A 20,410-nucleotide genomic window follows, 5' to 3' on the forward strand; every position below is an offset into this window, starting at 1 on the left:
ATGGAGTGTGAAGTCAATCTGCCCACGTAATGAAGCCATCTAAGAGAATAATCAAAACTGCTGCAAAATATTCTAATAATGCCAGTATTATTTCTTTTCACATTTTGCACCTGTCAAATATTAGCTATTCACTGCTCTACATTTGAGCAAAAGTGCAGATTTTGGTGACATTCTCGAGTAAAAATGTTGTAATTACCTTTTTTATGTTACATGATGTGCTCCATCAGAAAATGAACACCTCAAACTGCTGACATGCATCAGGTAAGTTTCTTCTGAATTTGTAACTACACCATGATATGAGATAGCTTGTGAGAACAGTATAATAAAATTTATTGTGAAAATAGCATTATTATAAGGACATATCCTACCACTACATGTACATTTAAAATGAGATTTTTTTGTACAAACATCAAAATATTTTTGTAAATTGCTAACAACAAGAATAATAGACAAGAAATAAAGAATACAAAGAGCTTGTAGCTTAAAAATTCCTGTAAGCAATTCTGAGAATTATTTCTTCCCTTTACTGCTGAATGATTAAATAGAAAATGCAAGAGAACAAAAGTTTTAAGATATCACTATCATTTGTCTGAGGTGTGTGGTATCTTAGGCTCATTAAAAGTTTACTTTCTGTTGTAAGTATCAGATAGTTTTGAGAAATATTGTTTTGTTACGTTATTAGTAGAAGATAAATTGGTAATACACTAAATATTTTTAGTGGTGTTACAGTTAAAAATCACGAACATTACTGTTACAATCGTTATACGAATAATGCAAAACTAATGCACTAAATATTTTCAGTGGTTACAATTAAGAATCATGAACATTACTGTTCCAATTGGTATAAGAATATTGCAAAACATTTTCTGAGAACTGGATTCTTTGGTTATGAATTGGTACAAGTGAGAAGGCTAGTGTTTTGTTGTGCCCGCTACCAGCCTTTACCATCAAATAATAATGTTTACTGTAGTCTCCATCATCTATGTCCGAACACTTCGTCGGAGGATTTAGAATGAGTTGCAAGGTAGTTTACCAGTCTGTTGTGGGTACCACCAACAACTTGCTTTTAGGAAAGAATGATTCCTGTCCACACTGGGGTAAGTACACAGCACAAAGCATTGCTGTAGTGGCAGCACTGCAAAAAAGAGGCACGAGTAATTTAGGGAAACCGCAAGAAGCGTATATCTGGGAGTTTGGATGAGGATTTGAACTGCTGCCCTCCTGTCGCAACTCTTTCAGTATTGTTATCACTGTTTAGCACAAATTTACATAATCCCCGATCAGCACAAATATTCAGCAAGTTGATCTACAAGTACACGAATGAAAAGTTTTCGGATCTGTTGTTCAAAAAAATAGCTGATTCCTTAAATTTGTAAGGCCTCCACATTATGATGCACAGTAAGAATTTTTAAGCAGATGTAGGGTTAGAATAAGGTCAGAACATCTGATGTGAGAAGGATAAATGCGGAGTGATTAAAGGATATCTCATTCAGTATTTACTAACAATTTCCTGTCCACAGAAAGGTGTAACTGCCCGCGCATTACTGACGGACCGGTCACTACGAGATGTGGCGTACGGAACTGTAAATGATCTCTACAATCTGTCTTAAGGACTCTCAGCTTAGTAACAGCCCCATGGGATAGACTGTATGCTGGAGTGTACCAGCTGTATTGTATTACACGAATTACCACTAAGATTAACAGCTGGGCCTACCTGAAGTTACCTTAATTGTTTCTGCTTTCTCTTTCAATTGTGCTGTGAAGAGTGATGGTCTGATTCTCACTGGTTAGTGAAAAGTTACTTGTCTGTCATTCCAATTTGCAACAGGAAACTATAAAATAATATTTAGGCTCTGATTTTACTTCCTGTTCTGTATTACAAATTGCAATAAAAAAGTGTGAAATACGAGTGGCAAAGAGAGAATATTTGCTGTGGACTTTATTGTAGAATTACACGTTACACTCTCCTTAATAGGTGCGCGTATCAGATTACCGGGAGAACGTCAAACGATGCAATAGAATGTAGTTGGAGTGCTACAGAAAGAAATATCTTCACCACTGGTATCGATATATCTTCACCATCGGTACGTGAAGGAAGGGGTCACTTATGTGCTCCATCAATTTAATCTCTGATCGGCTCGGCTCATAAAATCGCAGCACAATAAGTGAAAAGTTGTTTGCAGATATAGCACCACATTGCCAGATATTAAGAAAGTATATACGATCGAATTGAGCGAGAACAGTTACGAGAGGAGGAAGCAGAGAGCGATATTTTTTAACGTTTTCTCAGTACAGTATACCTGACCAAAGCAGCTGGCGCCACGGGACTCCAGATTTTACGGATCGCCGCCCTAGTCCTTGCTGCCTTTATCCGTGCAGTTGAGCTTGTAGATCTGGTAGTTGAGGGCAGCTGCCAGAGTCATCCACAGGAAGTAGGGCACAAAGAGGTAGCCGGCGACCGCATTGACGCCGTAGAAGGAGTAGCCGCAGGCCGCCACGTTGGCCCACAGGAGCGTGATGTCGGCCAGGCTCCACGGGATGTTGCGCGCCCCGAAGAAGATGGGTCCCCACAGCCAGTTGAGCACCAGCTGGGACCCGTACAGCACCAGGGGCAGCCTCGCCGGCCCTGCGAACGCGGCGACACGGTGTCGTGAGAGGTCGGAACGAATGTATATAAGTGCGACATAATACATATAAAATAAGAGAGACAACCCAATAGTGTCCGGTTTATAGATCGGTGGTGGAACATCTCGGACACGTCACATTGTATTAGTATTTAGAGGTAATACTAATAAGGGATACGAAGTAGGTCGAGTACTTAAAATAATCATTAGGGAAGGCAAATGGAGGACTTAAATTTAAATAGTCCTTACTACCCTCCCTGTTTACCTTTCCCTGTTGCTTCATAACCTGAGTTGGAACTGAATCCACTTTCTCTTCTTCCCTTTTTTTCCCCTCCCTCCTCCCTGATGAAGAAACGGAGTTCCGAAAGTTAGGAATGTAAATTTTCTGTTCTGTTTTGTGTGTCTATCGGCTGTACTGAGCTGAACTAAGTACTGGCCAGCCCCTGTATCTCTTTGTTAGTGTTTGTTTCACATCTTTATATGAGATTTTCCATTAATCATTTATATATGTATTTTGTTTGAGTCTAGTGTCGCATTTGTGTTTGTAATGGTTACCAGTTTCATTCCACTTCACTTCAGAACACCCCAGATTTATTGCAGTAGCAGAGCAACGCGACAGTTATATGTGCTGCAACTAGAATAGATTTGAAATGGAACAAACTGGTAATCAATGAACCAATACACTGCAATTAAAAAAATACTACGGTAATAGCTATCGCTGATGTGCATGTGCCTTGTTATTGTTATTGTGTTAGTCTTTCGTAAAAGAAATTATCAAGGTTCAGCCATTACTGACCGTCTTGAGACGATAAAAAGGAAGCAGAAGCTCTTTTAGAAAAGCACCTTGTCAGTGGCAGGCTGAAATTGTCTTAGTGTGAAAGTGATTGTGAATGAACTACTGCTTCCATCATACCTCTGTTCTTTCCATCACCATCAGAATGTTTGGAGAAAACATTTCTTGCAGATGAACGTCACATGCTAATCTGCAGTGAGCGAATGAAATGCTGTTTAATGTTATAGTAACATCTAGAAACTTCGGCAAGGAACTGTAGTAGCATTCATTTATTAGGACATCTTACAATAAGCTAAACTTCAGGAAGCAGGTATGCCGGCCGAAGTGGCCGAGCGGTTCTAGGCGCTACAGTCTGGAACCGCGCGACCGCTACGGTCGCAGGTTCGAATCCTGCCTCCGGCATGGATGTGTGTGATGTCGTTAGTTTAAGTAGTTCTAAGTTCTAGGGGACTGTTGACCTCAGGAGTTAAGTCCCATAGAGCTCAGAGCCATTTGAAGCAGGTATTTCTTTATTTATTACACATTTTAGTGAACATCAATTGTAGAATCTGATCATACAAAATTATCCTATCGGGGAGGGGGTACAAACACCTGTCACCGTGTGACATCGGCAACTTTTCATCTCGTCCACGGGCCGTTTAGAAGGTGCACCGAGTTGCATGTCGTGGAAAGTGGGCACCGGTTTGAAGACGTCGATTACAAGGCCATTCCGCTACCTGAACATTTGTCTACATACAGTCAGTTATGTAGATACAGTATGTTGCATCCCTAAAACACTGAGTGTTTGTAGCTCCCTAACGGAAACCGGCACAGATTTTACTGAAATTGACTTAGTTTAAATACATCACCTACATGGCAGAAAAAGTAGTACTCCAGTGAAAAAAGATATAACTAACTGCTGTAACTTTCAGGACAATAACTAAAGCAACTGCATTCAAACTTTGCAGAAAGAGTAATGTTTGTTACATTTCTTTATCTAAATAAATATTCCTTTCACTTACTAGTTTGTAAGTTACAGGGAAAAAAATGCTGACAAACTTCTTAATAGTTACCACGAATTACGAGTACAAAATAAGGTGATAGAGCGCTTCAGGGAAAACCCGGAGAACATTGTGACTAAATTTCCTGACTGTAGTTATCTAACGGGAGAGACTAAAAATTGCCGGCTGTAGAATGCGAGAACTGTGCAATTTTTTTGAGCACAGAATTTTTGTGGGATTGTTCTGAACATCTTTGCTCAGCAACTAGTTGAAAAACTCACTCATGAGTGCAACATCTTAGAGCTCATAACAATTAATAAACTCAGTTCTGATCGGCGAGGGAATCGGTAGCCGTAATTCTGTCATAGCGTCGGTGACTACAAGAGGACTATTAACAAAGGCAGGACAATACGACATACCTGGCATACGTCACAAAGACCGCGTCCGGCGTTCGGCGGGAAGAGAGACGCGAGGGACAGGGGGGCTCCAGCCGCCATCCACGCTACGGACTGGGGCAGGTGGCGTATCTGTTACGGCCAAAGTGGAAGTGTTGGGACCGACACCAGAGAGAACAGGTGAGCGCCATTCGGCGCCTCGGCAGCACCTGCTCGGGTACCAGCCGCCATCCACGCTACGGACTGGGGCAGGTGGCGTATCTGTTACGGCCAAAGTGGAAGTGTTGGGACCGACACCAGAGAGAACAGGTGAGCGCCATTCGGCGCCTCGGCAGCACCTGCTCGGGTACCAGCCGCCATCCACGCTACGGACTGGGGCAGGTGGCGTATCTGTTACGGCCAAAGTGGAAGTGTTGGGACCGACACCAGAGAGAACAGGTGAGCGCCATTCGGCGCCTCGGCAGCACCTGCTCGGGTACCAGCCGCCATCCACGCTACGGACTGGGGCAGGTGGCGTATCTGTTACGGCCAAAGTGGAAGTGTTGGGACCGACACCAGAGAGAACAGGTGAGCGCCATTCGGCGCCTCGGCAGCACCTGCTCAGGTACCAGCCGCCATCCACGCTACGGACTGGGGCAGGTGGCGTATCTGTTGCGGCCGAAGTGGAAGTGTTGGGACCGACACCAGAGAGAACAGGTGAGCGCCATTCGGCGCCTCGGCAGCACCTGCTCGGGTACCAGCCGCCATCCACGCTACGGACTGGGGCAGGTGGCGTATCTGTTGCGGCCGAAGTGGAAGTGTTGGGACCGACACCAGAGAGAACAGGTGAGCGCCATTCGGCGCCTCGGCAGCACCTGCTCGGGTACCAGCCGCCATCCCCGCTACGGACTGGGGCAGGTGGCGTATCTGTTGCGGCCGAAGTGGAAGTGTTGGGACCGACACCAGAGAGAATAGGTGAGCGCCTCGGCAGCACCTGCCCGCCGGCAGCGCCACCGTTGTTCGCGCACGACGGACAGGCTGATCCCGCAAGTTGTTTTCCCTGATAAACCGCGGCTGCACGCACCGTAGTAGACGACGAGTGGAATTCCGTAAGTCCTCTTCGGTTACATCGAGGCACGAGGTGTGCAATTAGTGACACAGATTACTGGACTTATCTGTTTCCACCGAGCCGTAACTTCGGGCATATGTGTCAACAATGTACCTTATCTGACCGAAAGTACGATGGCCGCCCTGCATCACGTAGAAGTAACTCAGTAGAACATCGTGAGAAGCAGATCCGCCAGAGTAAGAGAAGGCTGGGAATACGTTGTTACGAGGAGAGAAGCAGCGACAGCAGACTCGGGCGGAACCAGACAGACGCACAGTGCCTGCAGAGCACTGCGGGTGGCGGCTGTCGAGAGACAGAGTGGGGATTTGCCTGCGTCAGATCACCGTGAGCCACGCACTTCTGAATCCGGCAGTCACCGGCGTCTGAGGTGGTGTAAAGAGCAACAGCAGTGTGCAGCCAGTAACTGGATGCGAGTGATTTGGAGTGAGGGTTCGAGGGACGTACTGCGGTCAACGCCTGGAGAACCTTACGTAAAGCCAAGAGTGAAAATCTAAGGAAATTCTCACCCTACGTACAATCGATAAGCTTCTTTCCAGTGGTTCCTCGACCAGTCTGATGTGCCAGTAGAAGGTAGCAAATGGAAAGGTGAAGTTTTAAATTACACTTTTAAAAAAATAGTTGTTCTGTACAAACGTCCTGTCGTTTGAGTGTCGGATGGCGAGTAAGAAGCGCCCCACTGTGAGAGCTGAAAACAAATAAGTGGACGGGTCCGCACGGAACAGTAATCTCTCGCCCGGCACAGAGTCCTGAGCGACTGGAAGAAAAGGCAGGTGACTGCTGTACATGCGAAGCGTAAAAGAACGGTCCTGCAGATTCACAGATGAATATCCTTAAAATCGGTTTCCTGCAGAATTCTCGAACGTGTTCTTAGTTCGAATACGATACATTTTCTTGAGACGGAAAATCCTTCTGTCCAGAAATTAGCGCAGATTCAGAAAGCATCGCTCGTCCAAAACTCAGTTTGCCCTTTTCTGACGTGATATACTGTGAACTGTCTACGAAAGGGAACTGGCAGATTTCAAATTCCTCGACTTCCGAAAAGCGTTTGACACAATGTCCACTGCAGACTCTTAACGCAGGTATGTCATACGAAATAGGTTACAGGTATATGTGAGTGGCTCGAAAACGTGTTACGTAGCAGAAGCCAGTATGCTGTCTCGACTGTGAGTGTTCGCCAGAGACGGGCAGTGTCAGGAGTGCCCCAGGGAAGTGTGATACGACGGCTGTTATTTTCGAGGCACACAAATGATGTGGCAGGCAAGGTGATCACCAGTCTGCGGTTGTTCCCCGGTGAAGTGTGGTGCACGGGGAGATGTCGAAGTGGAGTGCTTTTACGAGGACACGAGGTGACTTGGACAAAATTTCTAGTTGCTATGATGAATGGTAGCTAGCTCTAATGCAGAAAAATGTAAGTTAATGCGGAGGAGAAGCAACCTGTTCTCGAGTACTGCTCTGCACGAGGTCGGATCAAAGGAAGACATCGAAACAGCCCAGAGGTTGGCTGCTAGATTTGTTACCGGTATATTCGAACAACATGTAAGTATTAAGAAGATTCTTCGGGAACTCAAATGCGAATCCCTGGAGGGAAGGCGGCGTTCTTTTCGAGAAGCACTTCTGAAAATTTAGAGAACTGGTATTTGAAGCTGACTGTAAAGCAATTCCACTGCCGCTTCCAGAAGATCAGAGGAGTTAGGGCTCTTACGGAGGCATACAGATAGTCGTTTGCCGCTCGCTCTAATCGTGAGCGCAGCAGGAAAGGAAGTGAGAGGTAGCGGTGCGCCGGGCACCGTACGCTGGCTTACGGAGTACGTATGTAGATTCAGATGTAGGTAGTCTTACGGTACGGGGGTGTTCCTCTTTACCAGAGTGCAGTGCCGTTACAGCTGTTAAGAAAACGCTAGGCGGGGAGGTGTGTCAACACATTTTACAGTACAGTGTATCGTGTGCAGGAGAGGAACAGTGGGCAGACGGCGATTGTTGCTGTGTCAACATGGCAGTGCGGAACGTCTCTGAGGCAACTGTCTGCCGGCAGCAACGTTCCTGAAAAAGAGTGTGCCCCTCGTCCTGACGTAAACGCACGAGAACACCTTCGGAATGAGTCAGAATGTCGACTTCTGGTTGGTCCGTTGGTTTAAAGGAGCAGGGGGTGAGGGGGAAGACCGAACTGGTAGGTCATCCGTCCCTGCCACAAGGCTGAGCATAAAATAAGCGACACTGATAACAGAAAACGGATAGAAACGGAAAACCACAAGAATGACAAAAGGGCAACAAACACTTAAATCGACTAAAGGGGAGAAGGAACAGATAGAAGAGATTAAAATGAGAAAACAGATTACCATGGCTGGCTGACCATGAGAATAAAAAGGAGAAGCCAGCCACTCTGCAACACATTAAAACCTCCGCCCTAAAAGCACTAGGGCGGAGAACACAGAGCGACAAAGGACATTCGCTAAGACTTAGATCAAATGATAAAACCCACCCTCGCGAATAAACGTAAACCTAAATCAGCCGATGAGGCGTTGTCAGATAAAATTAGCGGGCAACGAGTCCAGTAACTGAAGATTTCGACACAGGGCAGTCAGAGTGGGACATTGCACCAGAATGTGGGCCACTGTCAACTGGGCGCCGCACCGACAGAGACGCGGGTCTCCACGGCGCAGGAGGTGGCCGTGGGTCGCCAAAGCGTGGCCAATACAGGGCCAGCATGTTGTGCGTACTGAGGCCGAAAAACCTGGCGGCGTAAAAAGGAACACAGGTCAGTTATTGGAATGCCGATCTCCATAAGCGGTTTCCCTGTAGCATGTTTAGTCAGCAAGTTTGTTGCCTGGGATTCTGACGCGTCTTGGGGTCCACACAACCACCACTGAACGACTGGACCGTTCCAGGTGCCAGTAGGCCACGTGACTCCCAACCCAACCGCCGATACAATATACATTCCAGCAGCTTACAAAGAGCGTTGGTGGGGCTGATGGCCCGATTGCTATCCCCATCAAGTGGGTTTTTGCCGGGTTTGAGCACTGCTACGGTGGTGCTCTCCCGCCAGTGCAATAGAAAGACGCCATTGCACCAGTACCGGTTGAAGATCATGAGGAGATGTCGCTAGTAGACGATAGATGTTTAATCATCTGACTGTGGATCCGATCCGGCCCAGGAGCTGTCTTGGAGCAATGTGCAAGGGCACTGAGGAGCTCCCACTCTGTAAATGGGGCGTTATAGGATTCACTGTGGCGGTGTAGTGAACGAGTGACTTTCCCTTCTATCCGCGATTGGCTGGAGGGTGATTTTCTGACGCAGAGGCGTAACCATTGTGCTCAGCAAAGTGCCCGGCAATCGCGTTTGCATTGGTAGATAACACGCCATTTATGTTAACACCGGGTCTGGTACCCAAAAACTCGTTTGATCTTTGCCCAGACTTGGAAAGGCGACGTATGGCACCCAGTGGTCGAAACGTATCTCTCCCAACACTTCTGTTTCCGTCTTACGATAAACTGGTGAACACCGGCACAGAGCCGTTTAAAGGCAATGAAGTGCTCCAGGAAAGGGTGCCACTGTAGAGCTCACCGACGCTCCTTAATTGCCTCAGCGACTTCCGGCAACCAACAAGGGACTGTCTTTCGCCAGAGCCACCCTAAAGAACGAGGCATCACGTTTTCTGCCACAGAAACGATCGCTGTAGTTACCTGCTCAACCACCACATCAATGTTACCATGTGTGGGAGATTCAACGGTGATGGCAGAGGTGAGGCTTCCCAGTCTGCCTTAAAGGCCACGTGGGCAGGCGTCCGTGGGCCTGACGCCGGGGCAGTGACAGAAAGGTGGGGAAGTGGTCACTACCACACAGGTCGTCATGTGCTCTCCAGTGGATAGACGAGAGAAGGCCAGGACTGCAAACCGAGAGATCAGTGGCCGAATATATGCCATGTGTGACACTGAAATGTGTGGGGCACGTGTATTTAAGAGGTAGAAGTCGAGTTGTGACAGTATATTTTCGTCTCTGCAATGGTGAAAGCAGGTGTAAAACTTTAAGAGTTGCCTTAATTCAGCCAGGTGGTGGAAAAAACAGCCGCAATTCCACTGGAGGATGACGTTATCGTGAGGCTGGGAAGGTATGAAGTGCACAAGAAGGCAGGTTATGCCTTAGGGTCACCTGCCGCCACCGATTGAGTGTTTCTAGCCATTTCTATGGTGGATGAGGCATCAGTGAGATCCAGGACCACAGGAGACGCTAAGATCTCCACAGTATCCTCAGATGCAGAATTGATAGGGAGCGGTGGTGTTGGGGCCACCAGGGGGTCCAATTTCTTAGCAGACTTCCTCTTAGTTTGCTTGCTCTCTCACTTCTCTTTAGGGGCTCGGTGGGAAGATTTCTCCGAAGTAGCTTCAGGCGCGGAGGAAGACAGTGAAGCTCTTTGTCCAGCAGCTTTTGGCTCCTTGAGCCACTGTCGAGTGTCTGCCATGGCTTTGTTGAGGACCTTGGAAGCGAGGGCCCCAAGGGTCCCCTTTCTGCACGAGAGGATCTCGAAGAGGCTGTTGCTTCTCCGCTAGGGAGGAGGGGACCGATGTCCCCTGCATTTGGGGGGGGGGGGGCCTTGCTCCCAAAGTAGCTGCTTTGGGAGCAACAGAGGAAGATTTGTCTCTTACCACCAAAGGGGCAAATGTTTTCTGGTGGCCCAGAGGGTCCACTGTTTGTTGCACAGAGTGAAGAACCAGTTGCACTTGGGACAGTAACGGTCACATAGCTGCGGCATATGTTGACGTCAACCATGAATGGGGTGTAATCTTTAAAACTTACGTTTAGCCTCTCTGTAAGTCAACTGGTCCAGGGTCTTGCAATCCGTGATTTTCCACTCGTTTTTGAGTACTGGGCAGTCTGGCGAGCAGGGAGAGTAGTGATCGACACAGTTGATGCAAGTGGGAGGTGGCGCACATGGAGTATCTGGGTGCAGTGGACGTTCACAGTCTCGAGATGTGGTGCTAGAAGTGCAGTAGTAAACATGTGTCCAAACTTCCAGCACTGAAAGCGCCGCATAGGGGGAGGGACGTATGGTTTAACATCACAGCGGTAAACCATCACCTTGACCTTTTCAGGCAATGAATCACCCACAAAGGCCAAGATGAAGACACCGGTAGCAACCCTGTTATCACTGGGTCCCCTGTAAACGTGTTGGATGAAATGAACACCCTGCTGTTCTAAATTGGCGCAGAGTTCGTCGTCAGACTGCACGATGGAAAATAATCCCCTGTAACATGTTGAGGCTTTTATGGGTAGCCATCTTGCGATAGGCAAGTAACGCTCGGGATCGGACTGGGCTGAGAATGCTGTCTGAATAGAGACTGATCCGTTTCGCATCGTGGACAGCGCTGTCACTTCTTCAAACTTATCCTCAAGGTGTTCAATGAAAAACTGAGGCTTCATAGAGAGACTGCTGGTGCGGTACGGTCACCGGAAAGAGATGACTCAGTGCGCTTCATTGCGGGTCATTGGCCCGATGCCACCCATTCTGATCGGGGACGCCCTGCACAGGCGTCATCCGGCCACAGCAGAGGCCAACTGGCACGGTGGGGAGTGCTGATGCTCCAGGGAGACAGGCATATACTCCTTGGCATAAGTGGGGAGTTTACAGCTCAGGCAGTGTGACCCCTGTGTCGTCAGGGGGGCTACCGACAAATGGGTACACGATAGCCCCATCACAACGTAGTGGCTACCGTGCCAGATATTGGGCACAGAGAAATCCAATATAGTCTCGGGGGCGAAAGAGGACAGGAGACAACGGAAGAAGATAACATACCCCAGAAAGTGTCCTCACCCAAATAGTCGAATCGCAGGTGGAGATGCAAAGCGATGACGAGAGATTCGGGAGATCGGAATCGCGGGCACTACGGATAACCCGTGCACTGTGTAAGGCGTCCTTCTCCACAATTTTGAAAGTGGCAGGTCAACGCATAGAATGGGATCTGAACTCAAAGGGCCGAAAAGTGAGACTCCTTTTAGTCGCCTCTGACGACAGACAGGAATACCTCGAGCCTATTCTAATCCCGGACCTGCAGGGGGATGTCGACTTCAGACCACAGCGTCCGACACTGATGCCTTTTCAGCCGGCCGGTGTGGCCGCGCGGTTCTAGGTGCCTCAGTCTGGAACTGTGTGACCGCTACGGTCGCAGGTTCGAATCCCGCCTCGGGCACAGATGTGTGTGGTGTGCTTAGGTTAGTTATGTTTAAATAGTTCTAAGTTCTAGGGGACTGATGACCATAGATGTTAAGTCAAATAGTGCTCAGAGCCATTCTGGTTTCGGATCTCGAGGAAGAAGGAGCAGCGACTCCTCCACAGTCATTCAGACACCTCCCCAAAAGTGTCCCCATCGTGAACACGTGTCTGGGTACTTCTCATCAGATAACGGGGCTGTACTGTGGCCTTCCTTCAGAGAACCGACAATCCAGAAAAGAGGTAATGTTGTTTCATTCTGGACAGTACAAGGGCACACGTCACCGGTGCTCGCACGACAGTATCACAAAGGTGTTTTTGATGGCAGGATAGTCATTCCTGCATCGAACACAGACTGTAACAGCCACTTACGGTACTGACGTCAGTGGACGGTACTTGACTTGTTATTCGATGCAGTGCCACCAGTGTTCAGTTTGTCCACAACCCTGTGATCGGGTGTTTCCGGTACACCAGCTGAAAGTGCTGAACTGCACAACTGTGTTCTCGGGCTGCGGGGCCACTTCTAACTAGACAAATATGGCCGTTGTGGCACGTGCACAGTGAGAGGAACAAGAAGGCGTCGGAGCCAGTGAGTCCTCTCTAGAGGCACGGCTACCGGTCTCCGCTCAGTGCGGGACACACAGCGTGCGTCCTACGTGGGACGCACTGGCGAGATCGACAGGACGTACGCTGCAAATTATTTGAGTAGTTGACGTGAAATAGTCATCTCTACAGACAATGACACGCAGAATCTAAGGAAAAAAATTAATAGTACGCTGTAGACAAGTTAGGTGCCGAGAGATGGGAAAGACTCGTCACAGTTCAGTAGCCGTGGCAGGAAGCAAAGTGAGGTGCTTCAGATGTTAAAATCAAATCAGAGCTCTGTTGACAACAAAAGCTGAACGAATCCGTAATGAGAAGAAAGTGAAGAAGTGCTCAACGTATTGGAAAGTAAAATTTTGGCGACCAAAGCGACGAAAAATACTAAGAAATCTTTACTTGTGCAGTGTCAATAAAAGGACAAAAATCGCCTGTAGAGGCGCCCAGTGTCTGAAGTTCGAACAGAAAATCACAGACAGGAAGTCCAGATATCCAGTTCGATCTTCCAAAATGGTTTCGCTGACGAAGATCGTAATACGGTTCTCCCTTCAGTCACTGCACAAACGCCGAAACGACAGAATCACTCGACAGGGGCGAGGCGACTGGATGTGGTTTCTAGGCCGTTTTCCATATTCGATCGGGTCGAATACCGGGCTGGTACCCGAGTCCCGGGTCAGGTGGGCGCAGAGAACGTCCTCAAACTCAGACCTGAGACTTACTCTGGACGCAGCAGACGGCGTTCACAGGTCCTGCGGGCGTCAAGAAGCGCGTGCTGCCACTTAACGTTGGGAGAAGGGGACAGGCGGAACGAGCAGGAGAGGGAGATTCCGGGTTTCCAGAAGGGTCGTCGGATACGTGCCCGTCATAATGCGGTTACAGCGATGTTGCCAGCATGTTCTAGAATTAAGGGACACGTTTTATGCCCGAGAAATTCAACTCACTCTGCTCGTCCACGGTATCCAAAAGGCAGCTCACAAAAAAAAAAAGCTTGTCGTCCTACGAGCTTGCCGATCGTCGATCGCGGATGGAACAGGAGAGGCCGTATACCAGTCGCCGCACACCGTAACGTGGCTGGCGCAATGCAGATGAAAATGTTATAGTTTCATTTAAGGAACGCGTTTGGTTCAGTTTGTCTGCAGAGAAAAACAGACAGGAAGATTAGGCTACACCAGAGTGGTCGCCCCATTACGTAACGACTTGATAACCTCGTCTCGGCGGCTTGAGGCGATCGTGAAATGTTTATCCACGTCGCGTGGGACTGCTGCCATTTGTGGCTGCGTAGCCAGAATGACAACTGCTTTTCTTCAGTTCAGAGAACTCAGGTCATCATCCCCCAAACAGGAAACGCCGTAGTAAACGTTTTGGCACTGAAAACCCTGAACTTTCTTGATAAGCGCTGTAAGAGCAATCACAGAGAGATTTTTTTGAATTTTTCTTGTGGATGATTCGTGCGCTTGATATAACGCCTTGGGAACGTAGTATTTTAGTAATTGCTTGATTTGGAAAGCCAGTTTATTTTTTGGTAATATGTGCTTTGCATGTTTCTGTTTAGTGAAGCACGTAGGTCAGTGGGTTCCCGCTTCTGTGGTATCCGGTCTGTCGTGCTACATTAAACTACAATTACGAGTGTACAGTCAAGGGATGGTCTGTATTTACAGAACGGCGCCTTAGCTTTTTGTTGCGTCACTTGACAAGTGTCGATTACTTGAGTGTGTCTCATGAGATGGTACGAATTCATATACAGCACGGCATCTTTAGCGGAGGAAGCTATACTAATGTAGTCTGTCATTACGGTACCTACTGAATGTAATGACGCGCTCCACGTTACTGTGATCGTATGGAATAAACAAATGGAGAAAGCATCGGCCGTTAAGGACAGTGCCAAGTTAAAGCAGTACGAGTGAGGGCAGACTGAGCGAGCAACAAGTTCAGCACTTTTATAGGAGTAATAAATAATACCCAGAGGAACCTATGTTAAAACATCAGAAATTACATGCACTATTTTGAGATAAAATCACTAACTGCGAGGAATACCTGGACACCACGTTGCTGGTGTTCTGCAGACAGAGACCTACAGGGAGTGATGGTACGCCGCTTCCTCCGCGTCCACTGCTAACCGCGGCGCAGCTTTCAGTTTTCACAATCCTAAATCAGTGCCAGAAGCAGAATCCTTGGGCCAGCTTGGAATAATCTCGTGTATTGGCAATACGTGATAGAGAGGGTCCCTTGGCGAACTGAACGCTGAACGCCGGACCGTTGCAGGTCGCAGTCTCAGGCTTAACTCATCATATCACCGAGGCACACTGTTAGGTTGCTGCATAAGCTGATAGCTTTTTTGTTTTGCACGTGGGTTTAGTTATGGACTGTCAAGTTTTATTTGTAGTTCGCTGTAGCGGTTTGAGCTTAAATGTTGCCATTCCCAGATAGTGAGCCAGGAAATGGAGGGCCAAGTGGAGAAATCGGAACAATTCGCACACACTCAGCAGAGGGCCGTGTACGGGGGAAACGCCACTGTACAGAGCAGGGCAAGAAAGTGGTTTCCTCGTTTTATGGATTCTCCACGTACAGGGAGACCTGTGCTGTTGGACGGAGATCTTTCAAACGCATTAATCCTCAATTATCCACGCCACTGTACTCGGAAGTTGGCGGATTTGATGCACCGTCGTGCGACATCTGCATACAATGGGGACGGTTCAGAGGAAGTTCCTTTCCGGACGAAAACGCGTTCCGAGACTGGCTCCACGGGTCTTTCGCCTGAAAACCGAGTGATATCTACAGACGCAGAGTCGAAGAGTTACCCTAGCTTTGGCACGCAGTTGTAAGTAAAGAAGCCGAATATGTTATCGACGAGTCGTCTCTTACGTACATCCGTTTTGTATAGTAAGCTCATGGAGAAACGCCACGAGCGTCGCTTCCCACCTTCCCCGGTTGCTCAGCTCCCTGGCTTTCCCTTCAAGGCCCCTGCACGAGTGTGCGTCGTGGGGAGCGAGGCAGCGCGTTACAACTGCTAAGCACGGCGCCCGGCAACGCGGTGGCGCTTCCGCGCTTGCTTATCGAACGCGCTTTTCTGTGGGCCAATCAGAGGCAATACGAACGGAAGAAAACACGACAACACGAGAGAAGAGACAGGAATACTGGAAACGCAGGACAGGAAGAAACTGTGGTCGTAACAAGATCCTCACCGGCCAATAAGGAGCTACTGAGATGCTTTCTGCAATGTAACTGAACGTCGAAAAATGACCTGTGTGCACATAACAGTGTAACTAATAAGTGACAAAGACGTGAAAATAAAGTATATATTGTGAGATGCTGGTATTGTAGCCTGGAAAGCGAAAGGCCGGGGATCGAATAGCGACCGGTCCACTGTGCCCTGAGCCCGGCCTCCAGCTCCGCCTCGACCACACTGAGCCAGCCGCAACTTCAGCAAACGCCTCCACACCGCACCTGCTTCACTCCGCTATGCAGCAGTGCCGCCGTTCGCCGTTCCTTCGGGCACGTCATTACGCTCCTTCGCGTAAGTACCTTGTCTACATATACGCCACTCTGCTCTGTAATTCACGATAAAGTTATGGCAGAGCGTTCGCAGATCCACTCTCGGACTATTTCTCGTCCGATCCACTCCCGATTAGCACTGGCGGAAAGGAACGCCTAAATCTTTTCGTGCGAGTTCTGATTTCTCTCGCTTTATTACGACGGCCATTTCTTCCCGAGTATGTGGCAGCCGACAAAATACCGTGACGGACAAAAATCGCAACACCGTGAAAGGGTTGTGCGATATCAATTAAAGTCGGTAAGCGTGTTTCTACATGGCAAAGATGATGTCGATTCAGATTTCCCGCTACTCGATAGAAGTGGCGACTATAGCGTCACAATGAGGATGCAGATGAGGTTGGCTTTGAACACACGCTGTAGCCGTCTTGCCGTTGGATGCGGTCGGTCGCTGTTAGTCGAGAGTGCCTTCGAGGTCGGGCTAGGTCGAGTAACAGGGCCCCGCGATACTGCACGAAGAGGGAGCGGCGTGTCCACTGTAGACGGCTGCTGGCAGCGGAGGGCGGCCACGTGGGAAGACCACCGTGTTCGGCGCGACCAACTTCTACAAACAGCGTAACTGGAAGGCACTTCCGACTCAGACAGCCCGCAGCGTCCGTCCCACTGACCGCGAACCGTCCCAATTTGCGACTGGAGTGCTGTCAAGCGAGACCTTGTTGGATAGCAGGGTGGAGTGTGTTGTGTTTTCAGACGAAAGCTGGTTCCGCCTCGCTGCCAGTGGTGGCCGTGTGTCGGCGAGGAGTGCAACCGACCTGTCTGGGTGGTGAACGCGCTGGGCCCGCACCTGCTGTCACGGTCTGAAGTGTGCATTCGGGTGCCAGCAGGACGCGCCCTGACTGCACATTTGTACGTAACTCTGGTGATCCGACCTCTCGTGCTGCGACATTCCGAGCCCCACACGGCGTTCTTGTGACCTAGCAATCTCTGCACACTGTCGCCGTGTCGCCTCGGCAGATCCGTCATCAGATTTGCCTCCAACCGAGCACATGTGACACACCACCGGACAACTTTCCTTTTTGTATGTGGTGGTTCCAATTACAGTTGTTTGTAATTCTAGTCCCTAGGTATGTAGTTGAATCGACTGGCTGTAAATTCTATTATTTGTCGTGTAAAAGAAATTTAGGGGATCGTTTTTAGTACTCACGCGGAGGACCTCACACGTTTCATTGTTCAGGGTCAGTTGTCAATTCTGGCACCGTACAGACGTCTTATCCGACTCGTTTTGTAATTGGTACTGATCTACTGGCGACTGCAGGAGGCGGTAAGCGAGAGCAGCGTCAGCAGCAGGCTGAGACGGCTGCGTGTCGCAGTCCCCCTGTACAGGAGTCCGGCAGCCGCAGCCGGCTGTTCTCAGGCGCGTTTCACAGCAACGGGCGTCTGGCAGGCTACAGCCGAAGCCACGAGCGTCAACTGACGTTAAGAGGTTCTCACGAGTCCTTACTAACGAACAAAAATACTGAGACACAGTAATGTTTCAAGATGTACTTAATTGTAATTGGCGTTGGTGAATTCGACCGTGAGTTAAGTAACGGTGGTCGCTTATCGCACGGAGAAGTGTGAGTAGGTAGGGCGGCCTCTGCAACATGACGATATGTGGGGCGGAAAGTTGTATTGTTTGTCTTCTGGTGCCGCCAGTTCAGGGGTATTCGCAATTTCTGTTGATCAGCTACTGAGGTGAAAATTTTGACACGGAAGTTCACAGACGCTCTTATTCAAATGCGGCACTTACCAGTAGCGAGGAATATGAAATTGAATTAAGGCTGTTGTAGTACGACGCAGTGAGAGAGGAGTTCAGAACATTTGGTGTCTCATACTGCATAACAGATTTAAATATAAGCACAGTCCGCTGGCACTGACAACAGCGCAACTGGCAAGTACAGTGTCACAACTGCGGGCGGCAGCGATCTGAGAAAGAGAACCGGCGACGTGAAATGTCCCGAATGGCGCAGACTTTTGACCACGAGAACTCGCAGGCCGGCTGTGCAGCCGACTCGCTACGGCTCGTAACGCCCTGACTCACGTACACAGGGTCGTCCAGCAGGTGCGCAAAACTGTAGACCTACATCTCTGACGTCGATCTGTTGTAGAAATTTAGAACATGTTTTTTGCTCGAGTATCATGTCGTTTTTGGAAACCCAGAATCTACTCTGTAGGAATCAACATTGATTCCGGAAACAGCGATCGTGTGAGACCCAACTCGCTTTATTTGTTCATCACACCCAGAAAATACTGTAAACAGGCTCCGAGGTAGATGGCATTTTCCTCGACTTACGGAAGGCGTTCGATACAGTTCCGCACTGTCGCCTGAGAAACAAAGTACGAGCCTACGGAATATCAGACCAGCTGTGTGGCTGGATTGAAGAGTTTTTAGCAAACAGAACACAGCATATTGTTCTCAATGGAGAGACGTCTACAGACGTTACAGTAACCTCTGGCGTCCCACAGGGGAGTGTCATGGAACCATTGCTTTTCACAAAATATATATAAATGACCTAGTAGATATTGTCGGAAGTTCTATGCGGCTTTTCGCGAACGATGCTGTAATATACAGATAAGTTGCAACATTAGAAAATTGCAGCGAAATGCAGGAAGATCTGCAGCGGATAGGCACTTGGTGCAGGGAGCGGCAACCGACCCTTAACATAGACAAATGTAATGTATTGCGAATACATAGAAAGAAGGATCCTTTATTGTAAGATTATATGATAGCGGAACAAACACTGGTAGCAGTTACTTCTGTACGGAACGATTTGAAGTGGAATGATCATATAAAATTAATTGTTGGTAATGCGGGTGCCAGGTTGAGATTTATTGGGAGAGTACTTAGAAAATGTAGTCCATCAACAAAGGAGGTGGCGTACAAAACACTCGTTCGACCTATACTTGAGTATTGCTCATCAGTGTGGGATCCGTACCAGATGGGGTTGACGGAGGAGATAGAGAAGATCCAAAGAAGAGCGGCGCGTTTCGTCATAAAGTTATTAGGTAAGCGTGATGGCGTTACGGAGATGTTGAAGAAACTCGAGTGGCAGACTCTGCAAGAGAGGCGCTCTGCATCGCGGTGTAGCTCGCTGTCCAGGTTTCGAGAGGGTGCGTTTCTGGATGAGGTATCGAATATATTGCTTCCCCCTACTTATACCTCCCGGGGAGATCACGAATGTAAAATCAGAGAGATTCGAGCGCGCACGAAGGCTTTCCGGCAGTCGTTCTTCCCGCGGACCGTACGCGACTGGAACAGGAAAGGGAGGTAATGACAGTGGCACGTAAAGTGCCCTCCGCCACGCACCGTTGGGTGGCTTGCGGAGTATAAATGCAGATGTAGATGTAGACACAGGAACGTGTGCGATCCGAGGTGGTTCCTCGTAGTGTCAGAGCAAAACTGTTGGACGGCCACCAGTATACGTAGATTACATACAGCACAGGGCTTCCCAGGCAACGGCAGGTATCGCATTTTTTCACGCGATGACTTCCCGTCAGTTATTACGAAGTGAAAGGAAATCAGGAATCAAGTCGCACGGAATTTGATTCTGAGTCGGTTTTGCCAAATGGTTCGGTGTGCCCAGGTCGGTACCTGGGAAGCCGGCGCCGTCCCTCCAGACGAGGTACGAGGCGTACCCCATGGCGGCGTAGAGGGCGCTCCAGACGGGCGCGTACGCCCAGCGAGGCGGCGTCCACCGGGGCTTCCTCAGGCGGTCGTACCAGTCGGAGCGGACCAGCGGGCGGAACACCGCCGCCTGCAATACTGGCACCGTGTAAGGCACGGCGCACGCGACCACGGCCGGGCACGAGACGAGCATCTCGCTGCAGAACACACTGCCGCCGGCTGGCGTCCCTCCGCGCATTCGACTGCTCCGCGCCGCGACACCGCATTAGCTTACAATACTGTTTGCGCTCCCTCCATTTCAAAGGCTAATCGGCCGCGACCGTTACGTAAGTCTCGCCGCCGCAGTCCCCGCGGGTCGCCGGCAGATGGCAGGCGAGGCCATTCGGCTTCGCGCCGAAGCTCGGTATTCAGCGTTTTTCCTCTCTTACTGACTCGGTGGAACCCCGACTCGTTGTCGAAATATGCACACGGAGCGCTTTGTTACGTTAAATGGTCAGTCGCCGTGCTGAGACGAAACCAAGTTAAGGAAATGCAAGAAGATCGCCGACGACTGCC

General features: G+C 49.0%; 1 protein-coding gene across 4 annotated transcripts; it reads right to left on the minus strand.

Annotated features, from left to right (window-relative positions):
• Positions 1-313: 313 nt before the first annotated feature.
• LOC126293554 (translocator protein-like) lies at positions 314-20,139 on the minus strand. Of its 4 annotated transcripts, none has more exons than XR_007552305.1 (3): positions 19,823-20,127; positions 2,301-2,626; positions 314-1,135 (listed from the first exon to the last, which is right to left on the minus strand). XR_007552305.1 is itself a non-coding variant. In XM_049986826.1 (2 exons), exons 1-2 carry the CDS (start codon positions 20,091-20,093, stop codon positions 2,352-2,354), a joined length of 546 nt encoding a protein of 181 aa, XP_049842783.1. In that variant the 5' UTR covers positions 20,094-20,139; the 3' UTR covers positions 314-2,351. The 4 variants fall into 4 exon arrangements, 2 of the variants coding, with proteins under 2 accessions (XP_049842783.1, XP_049842784.1); XR_007552306.1 differs by having other exon boundaries at positions 19,867-20,106; XM_049986826.1 differs by having other exon boundaries at positions 314-2,626; positions 19,823-20,139.
• Positions 20,140-20,410: the final 271 nt, after the last annotated feature.

The sequence above is a fragment of the Schistocerca gregaria genome, chromosome 10, assembly GCF_023897955.1.
Source record: "Schistocerca gregaria isolate iqSchGreg1 chromosome 10, iqSchGreg1.2, whole genome shotgun sequence".
Lineage (NCBI taxonomy): Eukaryota > Metazoa > Arthropoda > Insecta > Orthoptera > Acrididae > Schistocerca > Schistocerca gregaria.